This window comes from Canis lupus, chromosome 17 (assembly GCF_003254725.2).
Source record: "Canis lupus dingo isolate Sandy chromosome 17, ASM325472v2, whole genome shotgun sequence".
Classification (NCBI taxonomy): Eukaryota; Metazoa; Chordata; class Mammalia; order Carnivora; family Canidae; genus Canis; species Canis lupus.
This window is the reverse complement of record NC_064259.1, coordinates 37,384,459-37,410,393: the sequence shown is the minus strand read 5'-3', so window position 1 is coordinate 37,410,393 and position 25,935 is coordinate 37,384,459. Positions and strand designations below refer to the sequence as shown.

At 52.9% G+C, this 25,935-nt stretch overlaps 2 protein-coding genes and 1 long non-coding RNA gene across 26 annotated transcripts in view; 2 read left to right on the top strand and 1 right to left on the bottom strand.

The window, feature by feature from the left end:
• PAX8 (paired box 8) overlaps nt 1–11,052 on the top strand; it is a 57,437-nt gene extending 46,385 nt beyond the window's left edge. For 13 of the 22 annotated variants that reach the window (XM_049095467.1, XM_025453892.3, XM_049095468.1 and 10 more), the window contains 3 exons: nt 1,965–2,066; nt 8,299–8,385; nt 9,850–11,052. In XM_049095467.1, coding sequence (XP_048951424.1) covers nt 1,965–2,066; nt 8,299–8,385; nt 9,850–9,926 — 266 coding nt within the window. In that variant the 3' untranslated portion in view covers nt 9,927–11,052. Of the gene's footprint in view, nt 1–1,964; nt 2,067–8,272; nt 8,386–9,849 lie in introns of all 22 variants that reach the window. The other 9 variants (XM_035700581.2, XM_035700580.2, XM_035700588.2 and 6 more) reach the window with 2 other exon arrangements.
• Nucleotides 11,053–17,570: 6,518 nt separating this feature from the next.
• LOC125752746 (uncharacterized) lies at nt 17,571–23,278 on the top strand. The gene is made up of 3 exons (XR_007402912.1): nt 17,571–18,604; nt 21,851–21,897; nt 21,993–23,278. It is a non-coding gene; the product is annotated as an uncharacterized LOC125752746 (long non-coding RNA).
• Nucleotides 22,267–25,935, bottom strand: part of PSD4 (pleckstrin and Sec7 domain containing 4) — a 34,953-nt gene continuing 31,284 nt past the window's right edge. For all 3 annotated transcript variants that reach the window (XM_025453905.3, XM_025453906.3, XM_025453904.3), the window contains one exon: nt 22,267–24,503. In XM_025453905.3, coding sequence (XP_025309690.3) covers nt 24,246–24,503 — 258 coding nt within the window. In that variant the 3' untranslated portion in view covers nt 22,267–24,245. The remainder of the gene's footprint in view (nt 24,504–25,935) is intronic.

Here is a 25,935-nt window from a genome sequence, read left to right as displayed (position 1 = left end):
GCTTGGGCACATAGGTGGCTGGTTGAAGGGCATTTGGAAAATTAGCTATAGAAGCAGGATAAGGACTGAGGTCCTCTGCTTCCTAGACCCTTCCATCCAGAGAAAGAGCAGAAGACCAGAAGGCGTGGTCTTGTTTGTTAATCCCTAGGCTTGGCTCCACATGCTCATCCCAGCTCATGCCCCATCTTGATTTAATGGCTGGTCTTGCTAACTTAGCATTCTTACTCACTGCTGTATCCCCAGTACTCAGAAAAAGTGCCTAGGACATTATACTTACTAATAAATCTTTACTGAATGCACAAGTTGTCTTCAGGGTAAGAGGTAAGACTTTGTCACTCTGGTATTGACAACTCATAAAATTCCACAGGACATACCTTCCCTTTTAATATTCCTGGCTACCCCCTGAAGAGTTCAAAGCATGTAGGACCCTGGGGGGACCTCAGGGAGAAAAGTGGGACAAGCAGTAATGTAGAGGGGATGACCTTGGCAAGTTGGTTGACAGGCTTACAGGGAGTCCATATAAGCCCTAGGAGAAAAATAGCCCTCAGCATGGAAGAAGCAGAGGCATTTGGGTAAAATGGTCAGAAAAATTGAAACAGAGAGAAATTGAACAGAGAGATTCTGTTCAATTGAGTTGAGAGAGATTCTCAACTCAGGGTGATTTTACATAAGGCAATATTTGAAGATATTTACGATTGTCACACTGCGGTGTGGGAACTGCTACTGACATCTAGTGAGTTGATACCACGGATGCTGCTGAGCATCCTGCAGTGCATAGGATGGCCCCACACAAAGAGTTATCTAGCCCCAATTCAGTGGTGCTGAAGCTGAGAAAGCCTTTAAGTATCACCAAGAGCTGCGATGACAAAATAATTCATCATTCACACTGGGGCATTTGAGAGTGAAATGGACATTATTAATAAATATGCTGGGACAGTGGTCATAACCTGGACAGGTGTGGGCAAACCAGGTTGTATTGCCAAAGATCTTTGGGTGAGGGAGAGTCTGATCTGGGCCTGCAGGATATCTCGGCTCTGGAAGAAACTCACCTAGTCAGATGGAGCCTCCAAAACGGGAAGGCTCGACTTCCAGGTGTAAGGAAGAGGTGGAGCCAGGGAAATCAGGTCTCTACAGAGCTGCCTCGCTGCCACCAAGGCAAGGGCATTACCTACAAATGATAGAGAGAGATGGGTGCCTGTTTGGCTGAAAATGTTTTTTTCCCCTTTCAGGAATGGACTTGGCAGATATGTGGTTCATGTTCATGTATAAACACTAAATATCTCTCAGCCCACATCTCCTTTCTAGGTCAGGAATAGCCAATAGATTTTGTGTCCTTTACAGCTCTGATAGGTTGTATCCACCTGGAAGGCCAGGTTGAAGAGACCAATGCCCTCTCTGGTCCACTGGAAAAGAGTACAGTGATTGATTAGCAATGTCTGCCACAGGTCCAAGAAGGGTAGTTAAGGATGGTGACCAAAAGGCCACACCTGGGCCATCCCTTGTAGGGCCTTGTTCTTGATCCTCAGAGCTGGGGCTGGAAGAGCATAAGGTCTGAGCCCAGTAGCCTCTAATGTATTACTTAGGCCAGCTGCACCCACTGCTGTGCTGGACACCAAGGGATAACAAAGACCCAGAAGACCAAGCCCCCAGTCTTCCTCCAATACCATGACATTTTTATGGGTGAATTAAGATTCATGCAAATAAAATCATTGGAGGACGGGCCACAGTACAGGACTGCAATAGGCAGTGCTCCCTGTGTGGTGGAGCCTGTGTCCTCTGGAAGGCCAGACACAGGCAGAAGCTTGAACTCAGAGGACGGAGGAGGGGGAAGTGGGTTCTGGAGAATGGCTTTGGAGAGAGTGGCCATGGCATGAGGAAAGACTTGCTGAGCCTCAGGGAAGCAAGACAAGAAGTGCAAGAACCCACGATGGCCTAACTAATGGCTCCTTGCTGTGTTTTTCCAGGGAGAGAGATGGTGGGACCCACACTGCCCGGATACCCACCCCACATCCCCACCAGTGGACAGGGCAGCTATGCCTCTTCTGCCATCGCAGGCATGGTGGCAGGTAAGGGGACGGGCTGGGCAGGAGGGGAGTGCTACAAATAGGAAGTGTTGGCCAAAGGTGAAGCAAGAGGGGACAGAGAGGTAGGGTGCGCCCCATGCATCGATTTCCCAAAGAGCACATCTTGTATATGCCTGGAGCCAGGATTTTGCTGTGGTTCTAGCTCCTTAACTCTCCCCCACTCAGCCTCCTTCTTCCCACATGCTCCCAGATTCCTCATGATGAAATGGGCAGACCTGAGACAGACCAATGTTCAGATCTAAGCTCTGCCATTTCTTCCACTGACTCAGTGAGCCTTGATGGACAGCGCTCTAGGGGTCCGCAGAACAGTATGAGCTAAACACCAGCCTGGCACTTGAGCAACCCACGGTCTCCCAGTTATTTCACTCTGATGAATCTGTATGCCCTTTCTGTAAAATCTGAGTATGAATGGTGTTGGTGATGATGATGTTGAAGATGATTGAAATATACCTTCCATTACACCCCGCACTCAGCCCTGCATGGGTGAGACCGAAGTTCTGGATACTCCAAAGGTACTACAGGGAGATAAGCTGGGAGGATTTCTCCATCATCATTTGGATTGTCTTGGATTCCTGCCTGCCAGTCCTTTGGGTTCCTTGTCTACCAGCATGATCATCACCTAACAGTGACCCAGAGTGTCAAGCTCTAGGCAACTGAGGAGGACAAGGAGAATGTCTTTGTTAGAGTCACACTCACTTTTTTAGGAACCACATGGGAAGGACCCAAGGGTGGATAGAGCAGAATCGAGTCATTTCTACTGCCTCTAGAGGCCCAGGACCTGGAGCTTCTAGAACAGGCTCTGAATCAGGGCATCTGTGACCCCCATGCCAACCGTGGGTCAGCCTCCATGGCTCTGACCCCAGAGACTTAGCACATTCACCCAGGCCTGCTTCCCTCCCTCCCTGACAGAGGTTATTCTTTGCCAGCCACCCACTCTGGGTTCCCTGTGCTGCAGGTGGGCTGGGCTCTCCTGGGTAGAGGGAGGAGAGGGAGAAGGGGGAGGGAAGGAGGTCTCTGCACTCCCTGGGAACCTGCTGAGCTGGCACTTGTTGCTGCCTGGTTACCGTGGCGATGTGCTTAATGCAGCGTTGAAAATACAGAATACTGACTCCTCTCTCCCTCCTGGCCCTGGACTCCCTCCCTCCCTCCTTTCCTCTTCTGGAGCGTGAAATGAGATTGGTCAAGATAAAAAAGGAAAAGATTCGGTTATTTTTTTAAGAGTGTGGATAATGGGGCCTCTCAATCAAAATCCCAGGCTCCAGTCGGCTCCCCCCATCCCCCTTCCAACCTCTCCACCTTCCCCTGCCGCCTGCTTAGAGGAGGAGGAGGAAACATAAAGCACAGGGCTTTTCTCTTAATTATGAATCATTCCCTGGGGCCAGGCCCAGGGCAAGGGGGTCCTGGGGCCTGGAGTTTGACCTGTGAGGTAGCTAGAAGGTTTGGGCCTCTCATCAAAGGCCCCCAGGTGTTTCCAGAAAGATCTCATCCTGAGTGAGTGTTGTGGAAAAAAATAGCACAAGTGTAGCATCAACTACCAGTGAATTGCAAAAAGGGGTGGACCTTGCCTTACACAGGGCATGGGCTCCCCACTAAGTTATGTGTAAATTAGTTTTCAGAAAATGCAATACTATTTAAATGCATCATCTGGTTCCTAGGAACTCCATGGTACAAATGAATTCTTAAGGAACTGTTTTTTTCATAAAATATTATTCGTCCATCCCTTACCAGTAGCCACAATCTCCCAGTGAACTGAATGGCGATTCCTTCCATTACAATTAATAAACCTTCACTGAGCACCTACTGCGTGCCAGGTTCAGAATACAGGCTTAAAACAAGGCATGCTAATGACATTCCTCAATCATTAGTGGAAGGAAGGCAAAGATAATTTATTATGTACTTCTGTGTGCCTGGTCATTCATAGATATAACTTTCTTGTTTAATCCTCACATAAGACTAGGAGGCTGATATTATTCTAGTTTAATAAAAATAAGGAAACAAGCTTAGTGTGTTGAGGGTCTTAATGAACTATACTACGTGGCTGAGCTGTTCATTAACACAGGTCTTTTTGAATTCAAATCTGGGGCTCTTTCTACCATACCACACTGCCTCCCATAATACTAGAAATAACAACACAAGCTATAAGAAAGCAACACAAGAACAGGACCAGGACAGACTTCTCGTATCCACTCATCTTCTGTTTTGCCTTCTCATAGTGGTGGTAGTTGCTCCTGCCCCATTAACAGAGTTGATGACCCTCACACCAGCTCTAGGGCTGAACTGGCAACTCCAGATAGATGGATCCATCCATCCATCTACCCAGCTTTCCATCCATGCATCTTTATACACATTTTTCCATCTATCCGTGAATCTTCTTACCCATTTTTCCATCCTTCCATCATCCATCTTTCCATTCTTCTTTCTTCCCATCCATTGTTCCTTCTATCCATTCATCTATCCGTCCTTCCTTAGATCCATCCTTTCATTGATCCATCCATGCTTCCATCCACTCATCCATTCACCCATCTAACCATCTATCCATCCATTCATCTATCTGTCTATCCATATATGCTTCCACACATCCATTCCTTCACCTACCCATCTTCCCATCCTCCATCCTTACCCAATCTTTCAACCATTCTTGCATCCTTCCATACATTCACCTCTTTTTCACCTAGTAAAAACTGGTTGAGTACTATGGTATAGGATGCTGGGGGATATAGCCTTGAACAAGGCAGGTCCCTCTATTCATGGAGCTTACAACCTAACAATGGAGAAAAAAAGTACAGTAAACAAGTCAATGAATTAATAAACAAGATAATTTCAGATAATGATAAGTGCCATGAAGACAATAAAATAGAATGATGTCATAAAGAGCCACAGGGAGAGGAGATAACTACTTTAGATTGGATGAACAGGAGAAACCTCTCTGAGAAGGTGTTCAAAGTGGTCAGCCAAGTGATAAACTGGAGCAAACCATCCCCAGCCCAAAAGAACAGCAAGTGCAAAGGCCCCAAGGCAGGAACTAGTTTAGCATGATCACACTAAAAAGGGGGTGAGTATACCCAAGAACAACAAGTGAATGGGGAAAACACTATAAAGTGAGAGGATCTGGGAAGTGGCTTGGTCAAATTTTAAGACTACCCAGGCAGCTGGGAAAACACATTGTAGATAGTCAAAAGTAGAAGCATAGAGACCAATTAGAGGAGGGACAATTTCAATTGTTCATTCAAGACACGACGGTGGCTTGAGCTGGGGAGGTAGCAGTGAGGGAAGAGAAAAGAGACACTGAGGATTATTTAGTGGTACAGCCAACAACACTTACTGGTGAATTGGCCATAGGGGTTCCAAAATAGAGGGTACAAGGATGACTCCTAAGCTTGGGGCTTGGGAAAATGCATGACTGGTGGTGGTGGCAAGTATATATGTGGGAGACCTGGAGAGGAAGATGTAGAATGTGTGGCTGGTGGAAATCAAGAATTCTATTGGGCCATAATAGAATTGAGACACCTCCAGATACCCAGTTTAATAAGTCAGTAGGCACATGATATATGTCTGAAGTCAGGAAAGAATTCTGGCCAGGGCATAAATTTCAGCCATTACACTGAGCTGTTATTTAATGCCAAGGAATTAGACAAGATCACTAGAAAGAGAATGTGGATGGAAAATCACAGAGGGCTCACAAACCAAGCCTTCAGCATTTAGAGCTTGAACAGAGAAGAAACCACCAAGGAGAGTGAGTGGGAGAGGACAGTGGATCTGATAGCAGAGGCATCATGAAACCCAAAGGTGTAGAGGGAGCAATGACCTGAATCACAGTCAGCAAGGAGGTTTGGCGGGGGGGGGGGGGGGGCAGGCCTAGAAGTGACCATTGGAATGATCAGGGTGGAATTTGTGGGATTTCAGAGGATCATCACTGGCCCGATTGGACAGGAATGAGGAAGTGAGGGCAGACATCAGGAAGCACAGAAAGCTTCAGGGAGCTGGATGTGGGGCAGCGAGACAATTTTTAAAACAGAAGATGGCAGAGCATGTTTGCCAGCTAGAGAAAGTGGTAAATTAGGAAGGGAGAAATCAATGAAGCAGAAAAATGGAAGGGATAGATTGTAGGGGCCAAGTCCTTGGAGAGGTGAGTGGGGTGGGGTGGGATGCAGAGCAAAGAGGATGGGTTGGGCTTTTGTGGGTGCAGGGACATTTCATCCACCATGGCTGCAGGCTGGTTGACAGATCTTGTGCTGGGAAGATGCTGCACCCAGGTGTGTGCTGCCTCCTGAGCCCAAAGCCCTACGCCACCTTCTGGGTGCCTGAAGCACATAGGTACTTGGTGAATGTGTGTTCAATAAGTGAGTGTGTGAGTGAGTGAAGGCATGAATAAGTGAGAAAATGAGAGAGGAAGCCCTTTGTATTTTCCACCTCTATTTCTTTGGAGCCAGCAGTGTTTGGCACCAGGTGGAGGGAAAGGCACGTGGCCCTGGCTGTGGAGCCCAAAAAGAATCCACTTCTTCCTAGGGTGCTCTGACACCAGGCAGTTCTGAGGTACACCAGCCGTAAGTGGAGAACAGTTAGCACTGTTGGATTCAAGAAAGAGCCCTGGAGTAGGAGCTAGGGACCATGGTTCTAGCTCTAATTGAACATGGACCTGGGACAAATGTCTTTCCCTCTCTAGAGAGCAGCTTCTTCATTTGTGATCCTCTGTTGAGCTTTATTCTAGCACTCGCTTATTGGGAAAATAACAAAAGCTAGCATTTTTGGAGTGCTTTTCATATACCAAGTGTGGGGCTAGCCATTTAATGTATATTCTTTAATTTCATCCTGAATAAACCCCATGAGATGGGGACAATAATTTTCCCCCATTTTACAGATAAGGAAATCAAGGCAACTTGTCCAAGGTTACACAGCTAGGAAGTAGGGAGCAGGGATTTGACTTCAGGCAGGCAGGCTTGAGAGCCAGGCAGTTTTCAAGCTTCCTTTCCAGAGTCTGAAAGAGACCAGGAGCCACAGAAGGCACTCACTTCCCAATAGCAACGAGGTTTTGAAAGGCAATGCTGACGTTCAAGGGATGGCAGAGTTGGCAGGAACCTGGCTTTGGAGAGGTAATTGGCTCAGAAACACATAAAGGGATTATCTGGAATCCAGAGTTAAGAGCCCTAAGGTCAAGTTCTACTCTGCCATTTACCAACGCTGTGATTTGAGGGAAACTGCTTAATCCTGCCGCACTCATCTTCTAGAAATTGGTGGTATTAATGGGTGCTTCATATGATGCTTGAGGATAAGGGAGCCTAGTGTGTGGGAAAGCGTTTTGCAGACTTTAAGCTCCCTACCAAGTACCGATGGTAATGGACTGGTCTGCATGGCTTTGTTGCTGTTGTTTAAGGGAATCCTTACGAGATTTCTTTGGAAAATCATGCCTTTGGTAAACCCAAAAACTCACTCACAGAGGTGATCTGATTTCTCACCCAATGTCCGGACTACCTTTCAAAATCTCATCTGCTATTGGGAGCCAAGTGACTTCTGTGACTCCTGGTGATCTGATTTACTTTGTTTAAATTCATGCACTGAGTTTGCTTCAAGTGCAAATGGAATGGGAGTGGGGGCGTCCTCAGAACAAGTCCCAGGACACAGAGGTCGGCGCCCTGCAGGGCTCTTCCCTCTGCTCCTTCCCCTAATCCCCTGCACCCCTCCCCTCACTGCCACTGCCCCCCACACACCCGTCCCTAACAAACTCAGACCTAGGGAGGCTAAAAAGTCTATAAATGCTGATTCCTCCTCCTGCTGTTTCTGACCTCTCTCACTCCCTTCAGCCCCTTCTGGAACAGCCTTCTGCCGGAGGTCCAGGCAGCAGAAAAGGTGGCTAGAACCTGGGCGCTAGGAGTCACAGCACAGTTTCCAAACACCACCAAACCCTTCTGCTGTGTGAGCTTCTTCAGATCTCCAAGGCTTAGCTTCTTTACCTGGAAGACGGGCATTATAGTATTCCCTCCTTCCTGGGATAGCTGGGAGGTCTGAGCTTGTCAGGGCAGTGACCCTGATACCTGGCGATAAAGGGCCCTGTCCAAACTGATGCAGACTTAAGGGCCCCCGAAGAGTGGATCAAGAGGCCTCTGAGCTCATGCTGTCCCCGGGCCCAGTGCCCAGCCCTGCAGACCCTCGTCCCAGACCCCCAAGCCTACATTGGTGTGTCCACCTCACAGGCCTCTCACCTGTGTGCCTCCAACAGGAAGCGAATACTCTGGCAATGCCTACGGCCACACCCCCTACTCCTCCTACGGCGAGGCCTGGCGTTTCCCCAACTCCAGCTTGCTGAGTAAGTCCCCCTGGGGTCACCCAGGCCCTCTGCTACGTGGGGCAAGGTTGGGGGACAAGGCGGGGCCGAAAGTCTGCCTCAAAGGCAGCCAGGATGCCCAGGTTAAATGGAGGGCCTGGGGAGACAGGTGTTCTTGGCAGTCCAAGCAGGTGGAGGGAAGGCAGAGGACCCGGCTGTTTGGAGGGAGAGCACATAAGCAGGAGACTTCTCTGCATCATTCTCTCTCTTACTGCCTGAGGCCATGTCTCTGAAATCTGTTTTTCATAAGATTTGGGGCTCAGGCCTTGGGAGGGCAAGGGTGAACTCAAGAAACGTCTCAGAGTGGACTTCTTGCCTTCAGGGGCTCATAGTCCAGCAGCAGGGACACTGAAGTGGGGGCGCCCTGCAGGAGCACCAACTGCCCTCCTGCCTGGGAGCATGCTGTTGGCAAACAGGGCCAGCCTGTCGCACACATTAACCATCTAAGTGGTGCCCCAGAGCTCATTATTCCACGCGGAAACCCTTCCACTGGGATCTTTTGTTCATGTGTCTGATATTTGGCTTGAGATGTGAATGGGCACCCTTTGGGAGGGAGATCCAGAGAGTAAGCTCTGGGCTACTCTTCACTCCTCTCTTGCCCTGGGGCTATAGGCTGGGTAGAGACGCTTTTTTAGGAAACCAAGCCCCATAAATGGGGAACTTGAGGAATTCCACTAGAGTCTCCCTTGAGGGTCTCAGAGCAAATCTGAGCCCAAGAGAAGCAATGGAGCAAGTGTGGCCCACCCATGGGTGCCATCACAGGCCAGGTAGGACCATCCATTTCCTAGGACCCACCTCCCCTCTCCTGCCATTACCTCTTGGCATTCCAGAAATGACTGGGAGAGTTGCTAACCTGGGTTTGCCAGATGGGTTCAACTGCAAGCCACTTTTCTGTTCAGTTGCGCCAGAAAGGAATGAAGGGGGCTGAGCTGGGCCAGGTGGCAGGACACCTCCCTGCCAAGCCTACCTGGGCTGCCCATCCTTCAGGTGGGCAGAGCCTCCCCGTGGAGGCCCTCAAATACACATCCTCCGTGGCCAGTCAGGATTCTAATCCTTGGCCCTAAAAGGAAACTTTTCTGACCTCGCACTATTTGGGTAAGGTTGGGGAAGGCCACAGGGACCCCCCAGTGTGCTTGGTTCTCCAAGATTCCAGATGCAACTGCTCTCAATTGCCCTCTCCCTGAAACGAGGGTGTTGAAGGTCAAAGCAGTCATGGGAGGAGGGGCAAGAAGCCACAGTTCTCATTCTGGCCAGAAACCCAAAGGTGAGGCCAGAGAAGGAGGAAATAGGGCCAGAGAGGAGTTAATCTTTGATGATCAGATAGGCCAGAGGGGTAGATGATTAACTTGTGTTGTCTTCAAGGTTAGCAGATGCAGGAGAGGCTATGGTGCAATTTCCCCTTCTGACCAGCAGTGTTGTTGTTATTTTTTTTTTTAACATGTCCAGGTTCCCCATATTATTACAGTTCCACATCAAGGCCAAGTGCGCCACCCACCACCGCCACGGCCTTTGACCATCTGTAGTTGCTATGGGGACAGTGGGAGCAACTGAGCAACAGGAGGACTTGGCCTGGGACAGGCCCCAGAGAGTCACACAAAGGAATCTTTATTTATTACATGAAAAATAACCACAAGTCCAGCATTGCGGCTCACTCCCTGTGTGGTTGATTTAATGAACCATGAAAGACGGGATGACTTTGGAGAAGGCCAAACTGTCCTCTAAAACTCCTTAATGAGGGGCAGGAGTCCCAGGGAGAGAGAACTGTCCCATTCCAAAAGATACAAAATTGGAGGAGAAATATGGAGAGAAGAGGGAACAGCCGAGGAGCTTGCGAGGGATGACACTTGGGCGCCTGATGGGCTTCAGGCCACACAGAGGCACCCATGGCTCTACCATCAACTCGCTCTTGCAGGCGCGGGCTGTGAGCACGCCTGTCCAGCCCACACACCGCAGCCGGGCACCAGGGCTGTCCCTCACAGCCCCACGGAGAGTCCCGTCCGGCTGCCCCACAGCTGAGACTCCTGCTGTCCACCTCCTCCACCCAGCTTGCTTGGCTCTTCTGCACCTCTCTCTTGGCCAGGGCTAAGGGCTGGGTGGAGTGGAAGCCAGAAGCTCCACCTGGTGGTCATCGGGCCTTCCTTTTGCCTGCTGCTGAGAATGTGTGAGCACACCCCAGGTTCTCCTCCGATGGATCATTCCTTCGCAGCCAGACCAACTGAGGACAGCTTGACAGACATTCCCAAGGGCCCCTGCGGCTCCTGGGGAGTGAGCTCCAGCCCTGCCCCCGGGCAGAGCAAGGCAGTATTGCTGGGGACCCACTTCCCTCCCTCGACAGCCCCTGCCAAGCCAGGTATGCGGCCTGCAGCCCCAGCCCACAGCAACCGAAGAGTCCCTGTGGCAACCCCCCCCGAAGCCAGCATGGAGGTGCCCTTTCCGGCCCCCCGCAGCCCTTGCCCCCAAAGCCTGACTGTAAATACTGTAAATGAAGCTCTGTTTGGGTCAAGCTTCCCTCTTTCCACCCCCAGACTTTGGCCTCTCAGTGAATTGTCTCCCTGCCATGTTGGGCTTCTCTCCTTGATGCTTCTTCCTTTTTTTTAAAGACAACCCACCATTACCACATAACTCAATAAACCATTACTCTTCGTCTCAGGCTTTGCAGTCAGCTGGGGAAGGAAGCACCCTGGGTCTGGGCTTTCTCCAGAGAACCTCAGAGCCCAGTGGCCCATGAGCTCACTTTGGGGGGTGGAGAGTTGAAGGGCCTTCTGCTGCCCAGGAGCCCTGACTTAGCATCCTCTCTCTCCCTCTGTTAACAGCACAGCCGGGCAGCCACTTATCCTAAGCTTTGATTTCCACTGTGAATGAATGCGAGGATAAAATGAGCACATGGCACGTGCCGGGCCAATCAGAGACTCCCCACAAGTAGTTGCTCTTGTTATTCACAGGAAGCCAGAGAATCAGTGGGGAGGATTGGTGAAGGTTCTGGGAACACTATACTCTGGAGCCCACTTACCAGCTCCCATGTCCCCTGTGCTGTGAGAGGGGGAGGGGAGGAGACGCTTCCTGGGCTCTACTGTGTGCCAGGCTCAGTGTGAAGGGCCTCGCATAAATTAAGGTGGGATTAGCCCCATTTTGCATTTGAGGAAACTGAGGCTCAGACAGAATGAAACAACTTGCCCAAGGTGGGGGAAGTGCTGGATTCAATCAAGTCCTCTTGGAAAGACTGAGCAAGAGGCCAGGAAAGGCCGAGGGAACCTGCAGGGACATCAGATGATCCCTGTGTAAGAAATTCTGGAGAACAGGGGTCACATAAAATGGTGGCCACAAGGGCTCTGCCCCCATCAGGGCACTTGGCCTGTTGGCACTCCCCCTCCCCCCCGCCCTGCGTGGGGTGCAGTGGGAACAAGGGGCGGGGCTCTGGAGCAGGGCGCCCAGGTGAATGCTAACAGCAGGGCAGATGACTGAGATGGAGTCAGATGAAGAGAGGACTCCTCACCCACCGGGCATTCCCTGGTGACTAGGGAGGGCTGAGGAGGAGAGATAGGGCTTTTACCCCACCCCTGGTCCTCCCTAAAGAGAGGCCAGGGATGCTCACTGACCATGGCACGAGAGTAGAGCCATGAGACTGTCCCACAGAGAAAACCTGTCTCTTCTCTTCCGAGGGGATCTAAGATGAGCCTCATTTTCCAGTAATAGCACTTCCTTCCAGCTACAAGCATGGGAGCAGGACTGAATCCCATCGTATCTGAAACGCCTTGTCATCCAAACTCTCAGTCCCCGAATGCCCTAAGATAGCCCCCAACCTGGTTTGGGAGCAACAATTACTGCCCCCGCCAACCATCCAAGATCACTTTGAGAGGCATGGTGCCCCAGGGAGCCTGCAGAGCGATTTTTCATTTGCAGCGAAAACCCTCTCTGGGAACACTTGGTGCCCTTGGCAGGCCTTCTCCACGGGAGCTGTGCTTTTGCCCAGGGTGACCATGGTTCAAGACTCCCCTTCCTTTCTCTGAGGTGGAGTGAGCATCCCAGGGCACTCTGCTTAAAGTAGGTGTTGGTATGTGGTGTGGGCTGAGGGCAGTGTGTCCTGGCCGGTGCCTATCCAGACATTCAATCCACGGTCAAACCATGGTCCACCTTTGGGGTTCGGAAAATACAGTCCTCTATGTGTTGGGGAAAAGCAATGATTTGAAGTGCCCCAGCATGGGGGCGCTGTTGAGAGCAGTTGGGGAGGCATAGGCAGGGCGCAGCAAAGGGCTATGAGGAGAGTAGGGAGATGTGTTGGAATGTGGGAGGCACTGTGGGGAGCTGCGTGACAGGTGGTTGGTTTACCTTGTGGCAAAGTCTCTGTGGAGGCTTGTGGGAGCAGAGCATCTGGGGAGGAGAATTTGGGACGAGGCATGCACAGGCCTGTGCATCCCAAGGCATAGAGGGCCCAGCCTCACCCACCCTGCAGAGCCACTGGAGTAATCCCCATCACAGCCTGTGTGGGGAGGCCTCCTCAGCTTTCCAGGCAGCAATCCCTGCTCCTGCTCCAGCATCTTCACCCATCCCCTTCAGTGACCCCCGTCCTCCATATCCCACCCCTCCTAGCTCGGCCAGGCCAGCCTAGGGTCCTGGTAGCTCACAGAGTATGAGCCGGCCAGGCAGCCCTGTAGGTGACTCAAACCACGGGGGCCACAAGGTGGAGTAGAATCCATCTTTCTAAGGTGGGCCAGAGCTGTTGTGACCACCTGGCCCCTACCACACAGCCTGCAGGGGTGGAGATGGGGAAAGTGGGGAGTCCTGTCTCCAAGGTCAACCCTGGGCTGGTTCCAACCTCCCCACCCCCTACCTTCTCCAATATTCTTGCCGTGAGCTGTTACTAAAGAGAGTGTATGTTCCGTGGGGGCACACACTCCACCCTGGAGACAAGCACAGACAAGAGGAGTTAGCAGCCACAGTCTACAGAAAGAAATAGGAGACCAGGGAAGTTGAGGTGCTTACTAAGGTGGCCCTTCTGCTTGCCCTCCCCATCTGCCTGCTTCCTTCCTCAAATGCACACACCTTTTCAGGTGTGTACACACCTCGGTCCTCATTAGGCAATTCCTGATGTCCTTTTCCTTTGGGGTGGGAGCAAAGGAAAGGCCCAGAGACTTCCATGCCCCTTGTTAGTGGGAATGAGCTTCAGGTACAGAGGGAAGCCAGTGGGGATTGGGGCTCCTTCACTCCTTACTTTACTGCCCCCCCCTCTTCTTCCTTCATCCTCAAAAGATGTACTAACCTTCACATGGACTTAGTTTCTAGTTATAAAGCTCATTCACATCAATTTTTGTCGGTGATTCTGGACATCGGCCCCATTTTGCACTTGGAGAAACTGAGAAGAAAAGATCACCTGACTTTCTCAAGGTCATTCAGAGGAGCAGGGACCACAGCCCCACCCCTAATCCAAGGCCAGCTCTGCATCCTAATCTAAGGCCTGGATGCCTGGGTGTGGCCAGGCCTCCGCAGAGACCTCAGGCAGCTTTGACTGTGTAGGGAGGAACAGAAGGTCCACGACCGCCTAGGGCATGGCCACGCACTCCCAGATGGAAGTCAGGCTACAGGTGGAGAAGGCATGCAGGGCCAGGTTGATCCTGCTCCCCCTCTGTCCCTGGGCCTGAGTTTCTCCTCAGGCCATCCCTTGGCAGCTGTCCTCCTACCTTTAGGGTCACAAAGCATTTCCACCTGTAAGGGATCTGATTGTTCTCTGCCGGTGCTCAGGTTTACGTGTCACGCTCCACAGGGAGTGAGCAAGCTGGGTGACCAGGGTGCCCCAGGGTGGCTGTGATTCTGGTGGAGAACCCTGTGTCCCCCCACCTCTTTCACCTCTTTGTCCTGACACTTGCCATCTCTTAGCCTCTGTCCTTTCCCTCCTCCGTGGGGTCCAAAGCAATCGTTCCTTTGCCCACCCCCACCCCTACCCCTTTGGTGTCTGCAAAGTTGTGGACACGTGAGAGGCGGCCCTGAGTCCTGCTCCCCTAATGCCAGAATGCTTTCCTCCTCTCTCCATCGCCTCATCTTTTGGCTCCTTGTTCATGACCTTCTTCCATTCCTCTTCTGTTCCTCTTGCTCTTTGGGGCACTCGGGGACATCGGCACAGAGGCCCTGTCTCCCAAAGGCCCATATACCTGCCCGCTGCCCCCCCCGACTCCTGCAGTTGCACCACCCCCCTGCAGCCCCACCGCCACATGTCAGCGACCCTGGGGACAGAACCAGCTGCCCGGCCGTCTAAGGAGCCCAGGGACGCAGGCAAGGCGAGTCCCCTCCTGGCCAGCATCCTCGGCCGCCGGCAGGCACCCTTTCTCCTGCTCTGGAGGAGAAGCAGCCGCAGAGGGGCCGCGGAGAGGCCGCCCAGGGATTTGGGGCGGGACCGGGCCGGGCGGCAGGGACGCAGGGGCTCGGCGAGGGGAGAAGGGACAAGGGAGGCCGGGCCCAGCTCCCCCGCAGCTGCGCCTGGTGGCAGCTGGCCAGGCTGTGGAGTGAAGCGCTGCCTGCGGCTCTCGCAGGGAAATGTGATTTCCCCTTGAGTGAAGCGGACTGTGCAGTGTGGAAATTGGCTCTTTTCTGAGCGAGCGCGGCTGTTGTGGAGTCGGGGCGGGCTGGGGCCCGCGGGAGGCCGCGCTGGCCCCTGGAGTGAGCCGGGAGCAGCCATGTGCTGAGAACTCATTAGGGATAAATCAAACCAGTACCAGCATGAAGCCAACACCCGCCCCCCCCCTCCCCTCCCCTCCCCCTCCCGCCGAGACCCCCACTCCCTCCTCCTCCTCCTCCTCCTCCTCCTCCTCCGCGGCCCGGGCACCCTCCCCCACGCCAGGGAGCCGAGCCCACTGCACACGGACCGTCACGCGCAGCACAGGGGCGCGCAGCCTGCCGCGCTCCAGGAGCCACCCGCGCCCCCCACCCGCACCCCCACCCCCACCCCCGCCCCGTTCATTTGCAAATAAATCTTTTTGTTGGTTTGGTTTTTGTTTGTTTGCTTTGGGGAAGGGGCGTTGGTTGCAAGCTTAACTTACATACAGCCCCCACTTTGCCCCGAGTGTGGACGGCCTTTCAAACCACTGTCATCTTCCCACCACCGTCACCTCCTTTTTTTCAGGGCTGCCCCTGCCATTCTGAAAGGCCCCCGGCCCCCAGCCAAGTTGGTTCCCCCACCAGGTATGTGTGTGTCCCCACCCCCCGGAGATGAGAGCACCCTGGGGGCACAGCCGAGGGAGTGTGGCCGGAAGCTTCCTTGGGTGGGATCTGTTTAGCTACAGTACCCCCCACCCCACTCCCAGGGGACTTCACTGCAACAGGACACACATGGTCCAGAAAGGGGTGAGCTTGTTCTGAATGGAAACTCATTTCCCCACCAAAGGAAGAAGGGAAGAGAAACAGAAATGCTTAAGAAAGAAGGAAGGGGAAAAAAAAGAAAAGAAAAGAAAGAAGAAGGGCTCAAGACTGGGGAAGCTGGCTGGAGGGGCCAGGGAAAAGGGGCTGCTCTGCTTGCCATTCCAGAGACCGAATTTGGGGGGTACCAGAACCTGCTAGTTCTTGTCATCACAAGGAGGCCCCCAGTCATCACCTTTGTTTCTCCCACCCCTTCCTCAGAGAGAGGGGCCAGGGATGTAGCTAAGGAGCCCAGAGAGAGCTGGGGTATGGGCCTCTGACCCTGCTCTGTAGCCTCCCCATTGGAGACCCCAGGGGACCTCAGCTTCCTCACTTGTAGAATGCTCGTGGGCCATGAGATGCTGCCCTAACGTTGTGATTCAGTAGTTGCCTGGGTCAGTGAAAGGCATTCCCAGCCTCATCTGACTGGTTCAGGTATGAAGCCTCTTTCTCCCAAATTCCCCAGGTAATTTTCCATGAAACACTGTACAAAACACCATAGTTCCATATTTGGAATCAGGTCTCTGTTGGGGTGGGGTGGGGTGGGGTGGCTTCTGGTGCCCCACTCACCCAGGGCACTGGAGCCCCATCTTGGCCAGGGGAGCTAAGCTGGGCTTCCAAATGATTTCAGGACTGGGGCAGAAACCAAAGCAAGGCTGAGGAGCCACAGTTAAAGAAGTGGGGGCGGAAAAGTCTGCTGAGCCCTGGCATTCCTCCATAGGTTAACCTGGAGTCTCTCGAGAACCACCTACTATGTGCCAGGCTCGAAGACAAACACTTAGCCAAGAGCAAGAGAAATCCTATTGAATTCCATCACCCACCACCTCCACCCCACATCTTTTGGACTTAGAAATAAGACTTTTCCGAAAGTCACTAGGGCACAAGGTGGGAAAATGCTGAAGGCCATGAGAGAGATCTAAAGTGCTTTCAGGTTTCAGATCCTATCCTCAAAATCCTTCTTGCTCCTTGCAGGCCTTTCTTGGGCAGGCATCCCTGTCTTCTCCAAGCAGCAGAGGTAGGAACACCAACTGCAAACCCTAAACCCCCCTGGGGCCTAAAAGGCCTAGATGTCTCTTTCCAGAAAAGGGCTTCCTGTGCTTTTGTTCCCAGGCGGGAGTAGGGTGCTCTCAGTGAGGCACACAGAAAATGTTAGCGACCTTTCAGGAAGGGGAAGAGGAAGAGGGGGCTCAGGGCCTAGAGGAGCTTGGCTTGGCAGCTGCGGCTCCCTGTACAGGCTTGGCTGGTCCCCCTTTGTCCCATCTCAATACTCACCCCTCCCCAGCTCAGCAGGCTGCCCGCCCCCCCCCCATCTCTGACCACAGCCTGGTGGAACAGAAGGGAAGGGAGAAGGAAGAGGTGTTGACGCTGAGAAAGGAGACACAGGAGAGTGGGCAGAGGGCACACAGGGACAGAGACTCCAGCTGGCTGCGGGTTCTAGGTCTTTGGGTTCTTCTTTCCTGTAAGCTCCTGCTAAGTGGTGGTGACAGTGATCGCAGTCTTGGGGGACCAGGGGCCTCACCTCCCTGATCTCTACTCCCCATTCAAGGAGGGTGGAGGGAGGGGTCCGGAGGGGCTGCAGCACCATGATGGGAGGGGTGCTGTCCTAGAAGGGGGAGCAGGTGCCTTTTCTCATCAGCCGGCCCAGGGTGGGGGTGAGGCTGGGGTGGGGGTGGGCTGAGACCCAGGCCAAGGCTCAAGGCCCATCTGAGCATGTCGCCTGCTAAGGAGGAGCGGAGGCGGGGGAGGGGAGGGCGGGGAGGTGAATAAATAATAGGAAATAAAACTTCATGAAGCAGAAAATAAAAGGCAGATTATACAGATGTGGCAATTTGAAGGATCATTGCCTCTGTCCTCTTTTTAACTGCTGCATCTGGAGTTTTGAAGCAGCTTATCCTCTCCCTCCCTCTGCCAGGTCCCCGCCTGGCTGGAGGCCCCCACGGGGCCAAGGCACGAGTGGGGACAGCGACTCCAACCACTCAGCCAGTGGTGTTTCCTGGCCTCGGCCCTGCTGCTGCCCAGCCTTGGCTGGGCCTGGGGGGCTGGGGCAGTGGGTGAAAGGAGGAGGTGGAGCTGAGTGTTTCGGGGTGAAGCGCTGAGTGAGGTGTGTTTGGGGCTGTGCTTGTGTGAGAAGGCGAACATCTGCCAGACAGCAGGGTCTGGGTGAAGACAGGGTTGGTCACTAGGAGTGTGGACAGGGCAGGGATGACAGGAGGGAACCCGTATGGTCAGGAACTGCGTGCGGAAGGGGACCCCTTGCAGAAGGGGCTTTGGCTGAGGGGTAGCTGGAGGGTGAAGTCTAAATCTCTCCGTATCTTCCTGCAGGCAGCTTCTTTCTTCCTCTTCATCAAAATTCATTTGTTAAGCTTCAATTTGACACTGTGCCAGGTGCTATATAAACAGACACGGTCCCTGCCCTTAAGGAATTTCCAACCTAAGACGCGCACACACACATTGACATTTTGTTTATTTTATTTTAAATATTAATGTATTCCCCACCTTGTTCCAGAGAGGATTTGAGACAGCTCACAGGAAACGCATTCGATAAATTAGTCAAATATAAATAGGAAATAAAGCATCAGGACCACAGAAAATCCAGTGAGGGGTCCCGAGCAGCCGCAGTTGAGCTGTAAATCGGCCCAAACCTCGAGCCTCATGGTGGTGGCCAAGTGGAAGGGCTTTGACAGGCGCTTACCTGACCTCGTTCGCTGGATGACAGTCCCTGCTTTTCCAGCCGCATACCTCCTCCAGACCCTGTCCACATCACAGCAGACAAAGACAAAGATGTCAGAAAGCCAGAAGCTTCCATCTGACACCAAAGGTGAGAGGCCCATTTGGCTCAAATATCCTCATAATGCTGGTGTGTTGCCTCTCAAATCAACTGTCACAGAATCATTAATGGAAAACGGGAGTCAGAAGGGGACAGGCTTAGGGGACGCTACTGAATCCAGTCTCATGGGTAATAAGTAACTTCCCTATGGAAACTGACCCTCTCCGGGAAGATCAAGGAGGCCGAGTCCTGTCCAGTTAGACCTCCGGGTCTGAAATCCAGAGCAGAGATCAGAGCTGAAGATCTCAGAGCCGAAGGTCACAGCTTCCAGCCTCCATCGGGAGGCTTTCCCAGCGGCTCTCCTGCAGGCCTTGGAAAGCTGCACATTAGAGGAAGGCTGAGTTCCCGGGTTGGAGGCACAGGTGGAGGAAAGATAGAAACAGAACATAGAAGGACCTGGAGAACGCGGAAGCTGGAAGCCAGGGGTGTGGGGGTGGGGGTGGGGGACATGGTTTCGAGAGTTACACTTTTGGACTGCAGGTGTTGCACCCTGAGCCGTGGAAACCAACTTGCCCTGCTCCTACCTTTGGGAAGCTGGGAGATAGGAAGATGTTCTACTGGGAGCAGAGACAGAAGGAAGAGGGAAGGGGAGCGAGGGGAGAGCCAGGGAAGTGAGGGATGTGGGAAGTCACAGACTTCTCACATGGAGCTGGGCTCGAGGAAAGCTTCCTGGAGGAGATGGCATCCAGAGACAGCTGGTTTCCTCTCCTTTTAGGTACCAGTGGTACTCAGAGTTTCTCAGCAGCTGGTCCCAGTCCCCATCCTTTGGGTGATACTATCCCCACCCGCCACCCTCATCTCAGCAGAGGGACTCTGATTTCCCTAGGCCCCTGACTCTAGTGATGGCTCAGAGATGGGCACACGGTTCAAAGTGGTCAGCTCCAAGAGACTGCATTCCTAGACATGAGTTAGAACTTTCCAAGAAGAGATAGTCTCTATGTGCTGGACCAGCACCACGAAGAGCGGTATTTGGTAGCTGCTGGGGCCCTCTTGGTACCATGAGGGCTGCTCCTGCCTCCTGGGGGGACAGAGCCCAGAGGAACAGAGGGAAATGGGGGCAAGGCTTAGTTGAGAGTCCTAGCTCAAGCCTCATCTGACCTGGATATAGAGACTGTCCCATTATGGGAGTGATCAAATGTCCTTTTTTTTTTTTTTTTTTTTTTTTTTTTTTTTAGTAAAGCCCATTTGAGTTAAGATTTGTAACTTGCAAATTCCAGGCAGAGGGAAATCCAAGGCCTTGAATTTAGAAAAGCAGAACCCAAACAGCAGCCCCCAAGGACGGGCAGGTGCATGTAGTGAGGCAAACAAGGCTGCGGACTAACAGCTAACTTGAGAGCCTTTCCTTCAGTGCCAGGCATTGTTCTGGGTCATTTTACTTATTCCTCACCAGACTCTGTGAAGAAAATAGTGTTATTATTCCCATTTGATAAAGAAGCAAATCAGAGTACAAGGGGCTTGGGAGCTGGCCTGTGGTCAGACAGCTAGAAGAGAGAACATTCTGGGACTTGATCCTAGACAGTCCAATTCCAGGCCCTGGCTGGTGAGCCCAGATCACGCTGGGCCTTGTGCAGGGTCAGACAGGTTCCTGAGTCAAAGGTCGCTGAGGGGTGAGGGGCATTAAGGCTGAGAAGACATTGGATTTGATGATTAAGCATCATCAGTGGCCCTTTTGGTGTGTCCCGTTTCTGGGAAGGGTAGAGCAGGAGCCAGGTGTGAATGGGAGCTGGGTGAGGGAGAGAAACAGCTGGCAAAGACCACACATCTGTGGGTCCCAGCTATAGGCAGCAAAGAGTGAAACTCAGGCTTTTCTTTTTCTTTTTCCTCCCAAGGGTGGTATACTGGAATTTGTTTGCAAGGCGGGATAAGGAAGGTGGTAGAAAGTAGGCCCAAAGACCTGGATGGGACCCCTGAGGGAGAGAGGTCATGGCAGGCAGGAGAAGCAGGGACAGTGTGTGGTCAGTCCCAGATATACAGTGAGCACTTCTTCTTCTAGAGAAGGGAAGAGGAAGGGACAGGTAAAGGTGTGAGCCACAGTTGGACGGCAAGGGGGCACAGACATCCAGAAAAGTTAGCAGAGCGGCGGTGGGAGGAGCCATTATGGAGAGCCATAAGTACGTTGGAGTATGTGCCGGCATGGGCATGCACGTGGGCATAGGGGGCAAGGGGGGGAGGAGGGTCAGGTGGGGGATTGCCAGGTTGTCCTAAGTCTCCAGGCCATTGATTTTTCTCCCCCATTTTCTTTTTTTTTTTTCAAATTTTATTTACTTATGATAGTCATACAGAGAGAGAGAGAGGCAGAGACATAGGCAGAGGGAGAAGCAGGCTCCATGTACCAGGAGCCCGATGTGGGATTTGATCCTAGGTCTCGAGGATCACGCCCTGGGCCAAAGGCAGGTGCCAAACCGCTGCACCACCCAGGGATCCCTTTCTCCCCCATTTTCATCTTTTATTTTAGACTTACAGAAAAGTTGCACAGGTGGTGTGGTGTCTCCAGGCCATATTCAGACCCTACCTATTGGCCTTATTCACTCAAGTCACATCATTTTCCTAAAGCAGGCTCCCAGGCTGGCTGCTTCCCAGGCCATGAGCCTGTGCCTCTTCTGCTGATAAAGCACACTCTTGGGCTGCAGGCGAGGGCCTGAGTGACCAGACCCCACCATAGCCATACCACCGTGTTTCCCTTGCCCACTGCCACCGCAATCCTGCAGCCCAGCTCCTTCTAACGTAGCCCACCTGCTGTCGCCATCTGACTCTGACCCTCAAAGAAAAAGACCCAGGCCTTGGGCCTCAGTGGCCTTTTATTCTTTTCTGGTGCCTGATGAATGACCCACAAATGAACGTTATCAGCAGAAAGCCACACAAAACAGAGATTCTGGGAGACCAGGAAGAGGTTACATCTGGGGTGTCACCTGGGTCATGGCAGGCCCAGGCCCTGGAGACTGAGCTTCCCTAGAGGGGAAAGGAGGAGCCAAAGACAAACTTCAGCCAGCCTTGCAGAGCCTGAGCCCATTACCAAGAATCTGTGCCCACCCCACTGTCAGCAAAGAGATCACCAACCCACCTCCCAGGTGGGAAAGGAAGGTCAGACACAGGCCTGAGGGTTGGCGCTGCCCTATGCCTCAGGACTGGGACGGGGAGCTCACTCAGTTTTCACTTTTGTGGGGATAATACTTTGGGGAACTCTAGGCTGCCCCCATATGGCTCTGGATACGATATCCTTTCTCCCTCCATCTATAGGAAGATGTCAGAGTCGCAACCCTCTCCTTGGCGGACTTCTCCAGAAGGTGAGGCCTGGCCTGGATTACTGTGGATTTAGGGAAGTGGAAGGCTCTGGTTCTGGTGATGTTGGGGACAAACAGACTAACTTCCTCTTCTTCAGGGAGCAGAGCTCTGCGGCTGGACACCTGGGCCCCACAAGCTTCAAAGATGCAAGCCCGCCCCCCAGTGGCCGAAGGTCAGAACTGCAGCCTAACCACGCAGCCTGCACCTTCCCAGGCCTCCAGGCCAAGGGGCCTAGGCAGCATTGGCCCGCTGCCCCCCCCCACCTCCCCCCAGCCACCACCTGTCTCTGACGGCTTCCTGCGCCCAGGTGAAAGAGAGGTGCCAGTTCTACTTGAACAAAGAAGCATCATAGTGCCACACACATGCACAAATGTGGATAAACCTCTGCCTTTTTTATTCTGGTTTTAGAAATAAGGATATGCGTTCAGTGAGGTCAAATAACCCACTCAAGGCCAAGCTTGTGTCAGTCCTGGGGCAAGTCTCATCCACCTGATGCTCGGTTTTCACCTATTAACTGCACATCAGTGACCCAAGCCGCTTTAAAACAAAAACAAAAACAAAAACATAATCATGCCCTCAACCCAGACCTACTGAATCTGAATCCCTTAGCGTGGGATTTGTTCCTGAGGATGGGAATGCATCCTCAGCATGCCTCCCCAGCAAGATCAAGTGTGCTTCTATACTGATAGCAAGGACCAGAGAACAGGACTGTTACCTCCCAGAGGCCAGAGACATGTTCCAGTCATTTTGGAAATTCCTGTACTGGCCCATAAAAAGTGGTCAATATTATTTATGAAATGAATGAGTGGATGAACAAATGATTCTGAGGTCCCCTCTGGCTCACAGTCTTCCACACATGCACACAGACCTAGACACGCACATACAGACACGCAGAGGTACAGACACACCTAGGTGAAGGGAGACTCAGCCTGGCACCCTGCAGGTGGCTCCAGCTGCTCAGAACAGCCTGACCCTCCCTTCCTCACACATTTGTGCACACCTCCTTCTTCACTTGCCTGCATTTATTGTGCACTCACTGAGTACCTGGCCCGGCCCCAGGCCCTGGCCAGACACCTCTTATGGTCTCGGAGGGTCAGCCCCAGTTGGTGGAGTTCCAGGCCACGGGGCTGGTTACAAACACAGAGGGAGGAGGCCCCCCACCCTCTAGCAGGAAGGCCAGAGAGGCAATGCGTCAGCCAGCAGGCGGCAGACAGGCAGCAGAGGCCCCTCTTGGCGGGCAGCCTGCTCGCACACTTGGCTGAACAGAGACAATGGTGGCTGCTCCTCCAACCCAGCCTCCTTCCCACAGGCAGAGTCTGAGGTCCATGAGTGTCCGGAACCTCCCCCAGAGCCCAGCTGGGAGGCAGTCAGAGGGCAGCACAAGGGGACTTCCCAGGGAGGGGAGCAAAGCCCCCTGTGAGCTGGTGGGGGGAGGGTTCTGGAAGTGGCCCTGGCACCCCTCTTGGGAATGCAACTTTATGGGATGGGGTGTGTGGAAGGGAGCCAGGCTTCTATCTGGCCTTCACAGCTCTCAGCTCCTTCCAAGAGAGCCCCCCGGGGGATGTGTCACATCTTGCCCCTCAGCCCTCTCCTAGGGTCTGAACCTGGAGGACCTCCTTCCCTGCTCTGGAGAAACAAAGGCCCCTTGTTCCCAGGGCTCTCCACAGAGCTCTGGAGGCTCCAACCCCTTCTGGCCCTCACCGACCACCAATGGCTCTGCTCTGATGATTAGCAATTGGGTGTGTGAGGTGGGGCCTCCTTCATTTGCCCCTGGTGCATGGATGATTGTACACAAAGGCCCGGGGCCCAAGAATCAGCCTCACTGAATTTGTTCTTGAAACCCTGCCCTCCCAAGGCCTACCTGTCAGGGGGCAGGGCTGAGCCACCCTGCTGTCACCTGAGGATGGCTGGGGTCTCCCAGGACCTCTCACCACAGGTCACCAGACTCCCAGCACAAGACCACCCTCAGGGCTATGGCTCCACTGGTTTGACTGCCCAGAGGCTTCCGCTGCCTCAGCCTCCCTTCTGGAAGCTCAGAACCCAGGAGTACTCTGAATTTCAAATGAGTGCTGAGCTGCCCCCAGGAGTACAGCCAAACTCTTATCCATCCTCCCCTGAGAGTGAGCAGGGACTGGGGCAGCTGGGGGCCAACCTGGGGGTGGGCACAGAGTACTAGGAAAGTTCCAGTGAACAGGGAGGGAGGATCACAGAGAAATCAGGGTTGTCCTTCAGTGGAAAGGGGAAGGGCCTCATCCCCCATCAGGGACCCACTGAAATGAGGCTCCTCCGTGGGGTCTCATCTCAGGTCCACCCCGGACACGTGGTCAGAGTCTGTGAGGTAGCACCAGCCTCACAGCTGATTGCGGTTCCTCTTGGGTATGATCTTCCGGTAAGTTCTGCGCTCTGAGATGTTGCGCTTCACCTTGGCAGTGGTGGGGGCCTCCTCCTGGTGTAGCGACGGGCTGGAGTGGGACTTCTTCAGGCTGGGCTTGGGCTCCTGAGTGCCTCCGGCTTCCCTCCCCAGGTGCTCTTCCCACAGGTCCAGGTCATCTGAGGAGCAGTGGAGACGGGCCACCAGCAGCTGCACATAGGTCTCGTAGCGGGTTTTCTGCAACACAAGGGACCCGCCACCTTAGTACCACCCTGGCTCCAGGGCTGGAGAAGGCTGGAATCATGGGGGACAGACCACTCACAGTGAACAAGACTCTGGTGGTAAAGATTTCTGCAAAAGGAGTGCTGGGCCAACAGCCAACATCTGTACTGAGCTTGACTTTGTAGACTTTGCAGGACACAGCAGCAACGTGCCCAAAACGTGCAGTTATCTGGACAGTTTTACAATAACACCTACCAGCCCAAGCTTGTTCTAACAGCCACCACCTTGTAATGCTGTAACTAACGCCTCCAGAACACGTTACATCTCTGAGACACTAAAAGATCCATAACCCACTAGGCCTGATCTGTGCAGTGCTGCACACAAACAGCTCACATCTGTACTGAAGCCTAATTGAGTCTGAATAGCATTTTAACAATTGGCATCTGGAGAGTGGGATGCTAACTACCCTCATCTGTTTAACTCTCCGAAGGCCTCCATAACTAGCAGCTTTCAGATGCGGGTGGGGTCCCAGTGTACTGAGTGTATGCTCATCCTCCACCCCACCTGATCCTCAATCCCAGCTCTGGCTGACTGGGTGACCAGGGAATCGTTTTCTCCACCTTATAAAGAAGGGAATGAGATCTAGGGAGGGCCAAGGGCTTGCTACAGGTTGCAGCTGACCATAGGCAGGGAGAGGCTAGGATTCTGCAGGCAGGGATGGGTCCTGTCACCCCAGAGACTCTGGGAAACGGTGCATCCACGGCTGAGGACCACCTACCAAGCTAAGGGATGAGCCAAAAAGGCAGGGAGAGGGCAGTGTGAGACCTGGTGAGCACAGCCCAGGATGACACGGATGCTTCCTTCTCTGGTCTCTGCCTCTGGATGGCTCTGATCCTCTCTGTCCTCATACTGCCCCTCCCCTGCCCCTCTTGGCTTCAGATCCCAGAATGTGTGCACTGACCAGAGGCCTAAGATGTAAGATGAAGGAGGGAGGGTAAGATGTGGGGCCAGGGGATAAAACAGTGCGGCACAGATCAGATTATTCCTTAGTTAAGACTATGAGGCACGGCCCTGCCTGGAATAGGATGTGAATTCATCAAGTTTGGAGAAATTGTTTAATCTCTCCCTGCCTGCTTCCTCATCTGTAAAGGGAGGATGACGGTCCCTACCTCAGAGTTGTGAGACGCCTAAATAAGATAATACCGGCAAGTATTACAAGCTCTATAAATACCGTCTACTAGTACTAGGTAGGTATTAGGGAAAATAATTCAACTAAAATACAGTTTTCCCTTCAATTTAGGTAAAGGCGAATATAGTATACTCTTAGGTGAAAGTGATAAAGAGTCCGCTGGAAGAGTTTGCAGACCATGCCAGGTGCCCCCAGGGCAAGGGAAGGGGTCTGCGTGCACAGGGACACGCACCGTGCACAGGGCGCCGCGGGCCGCCG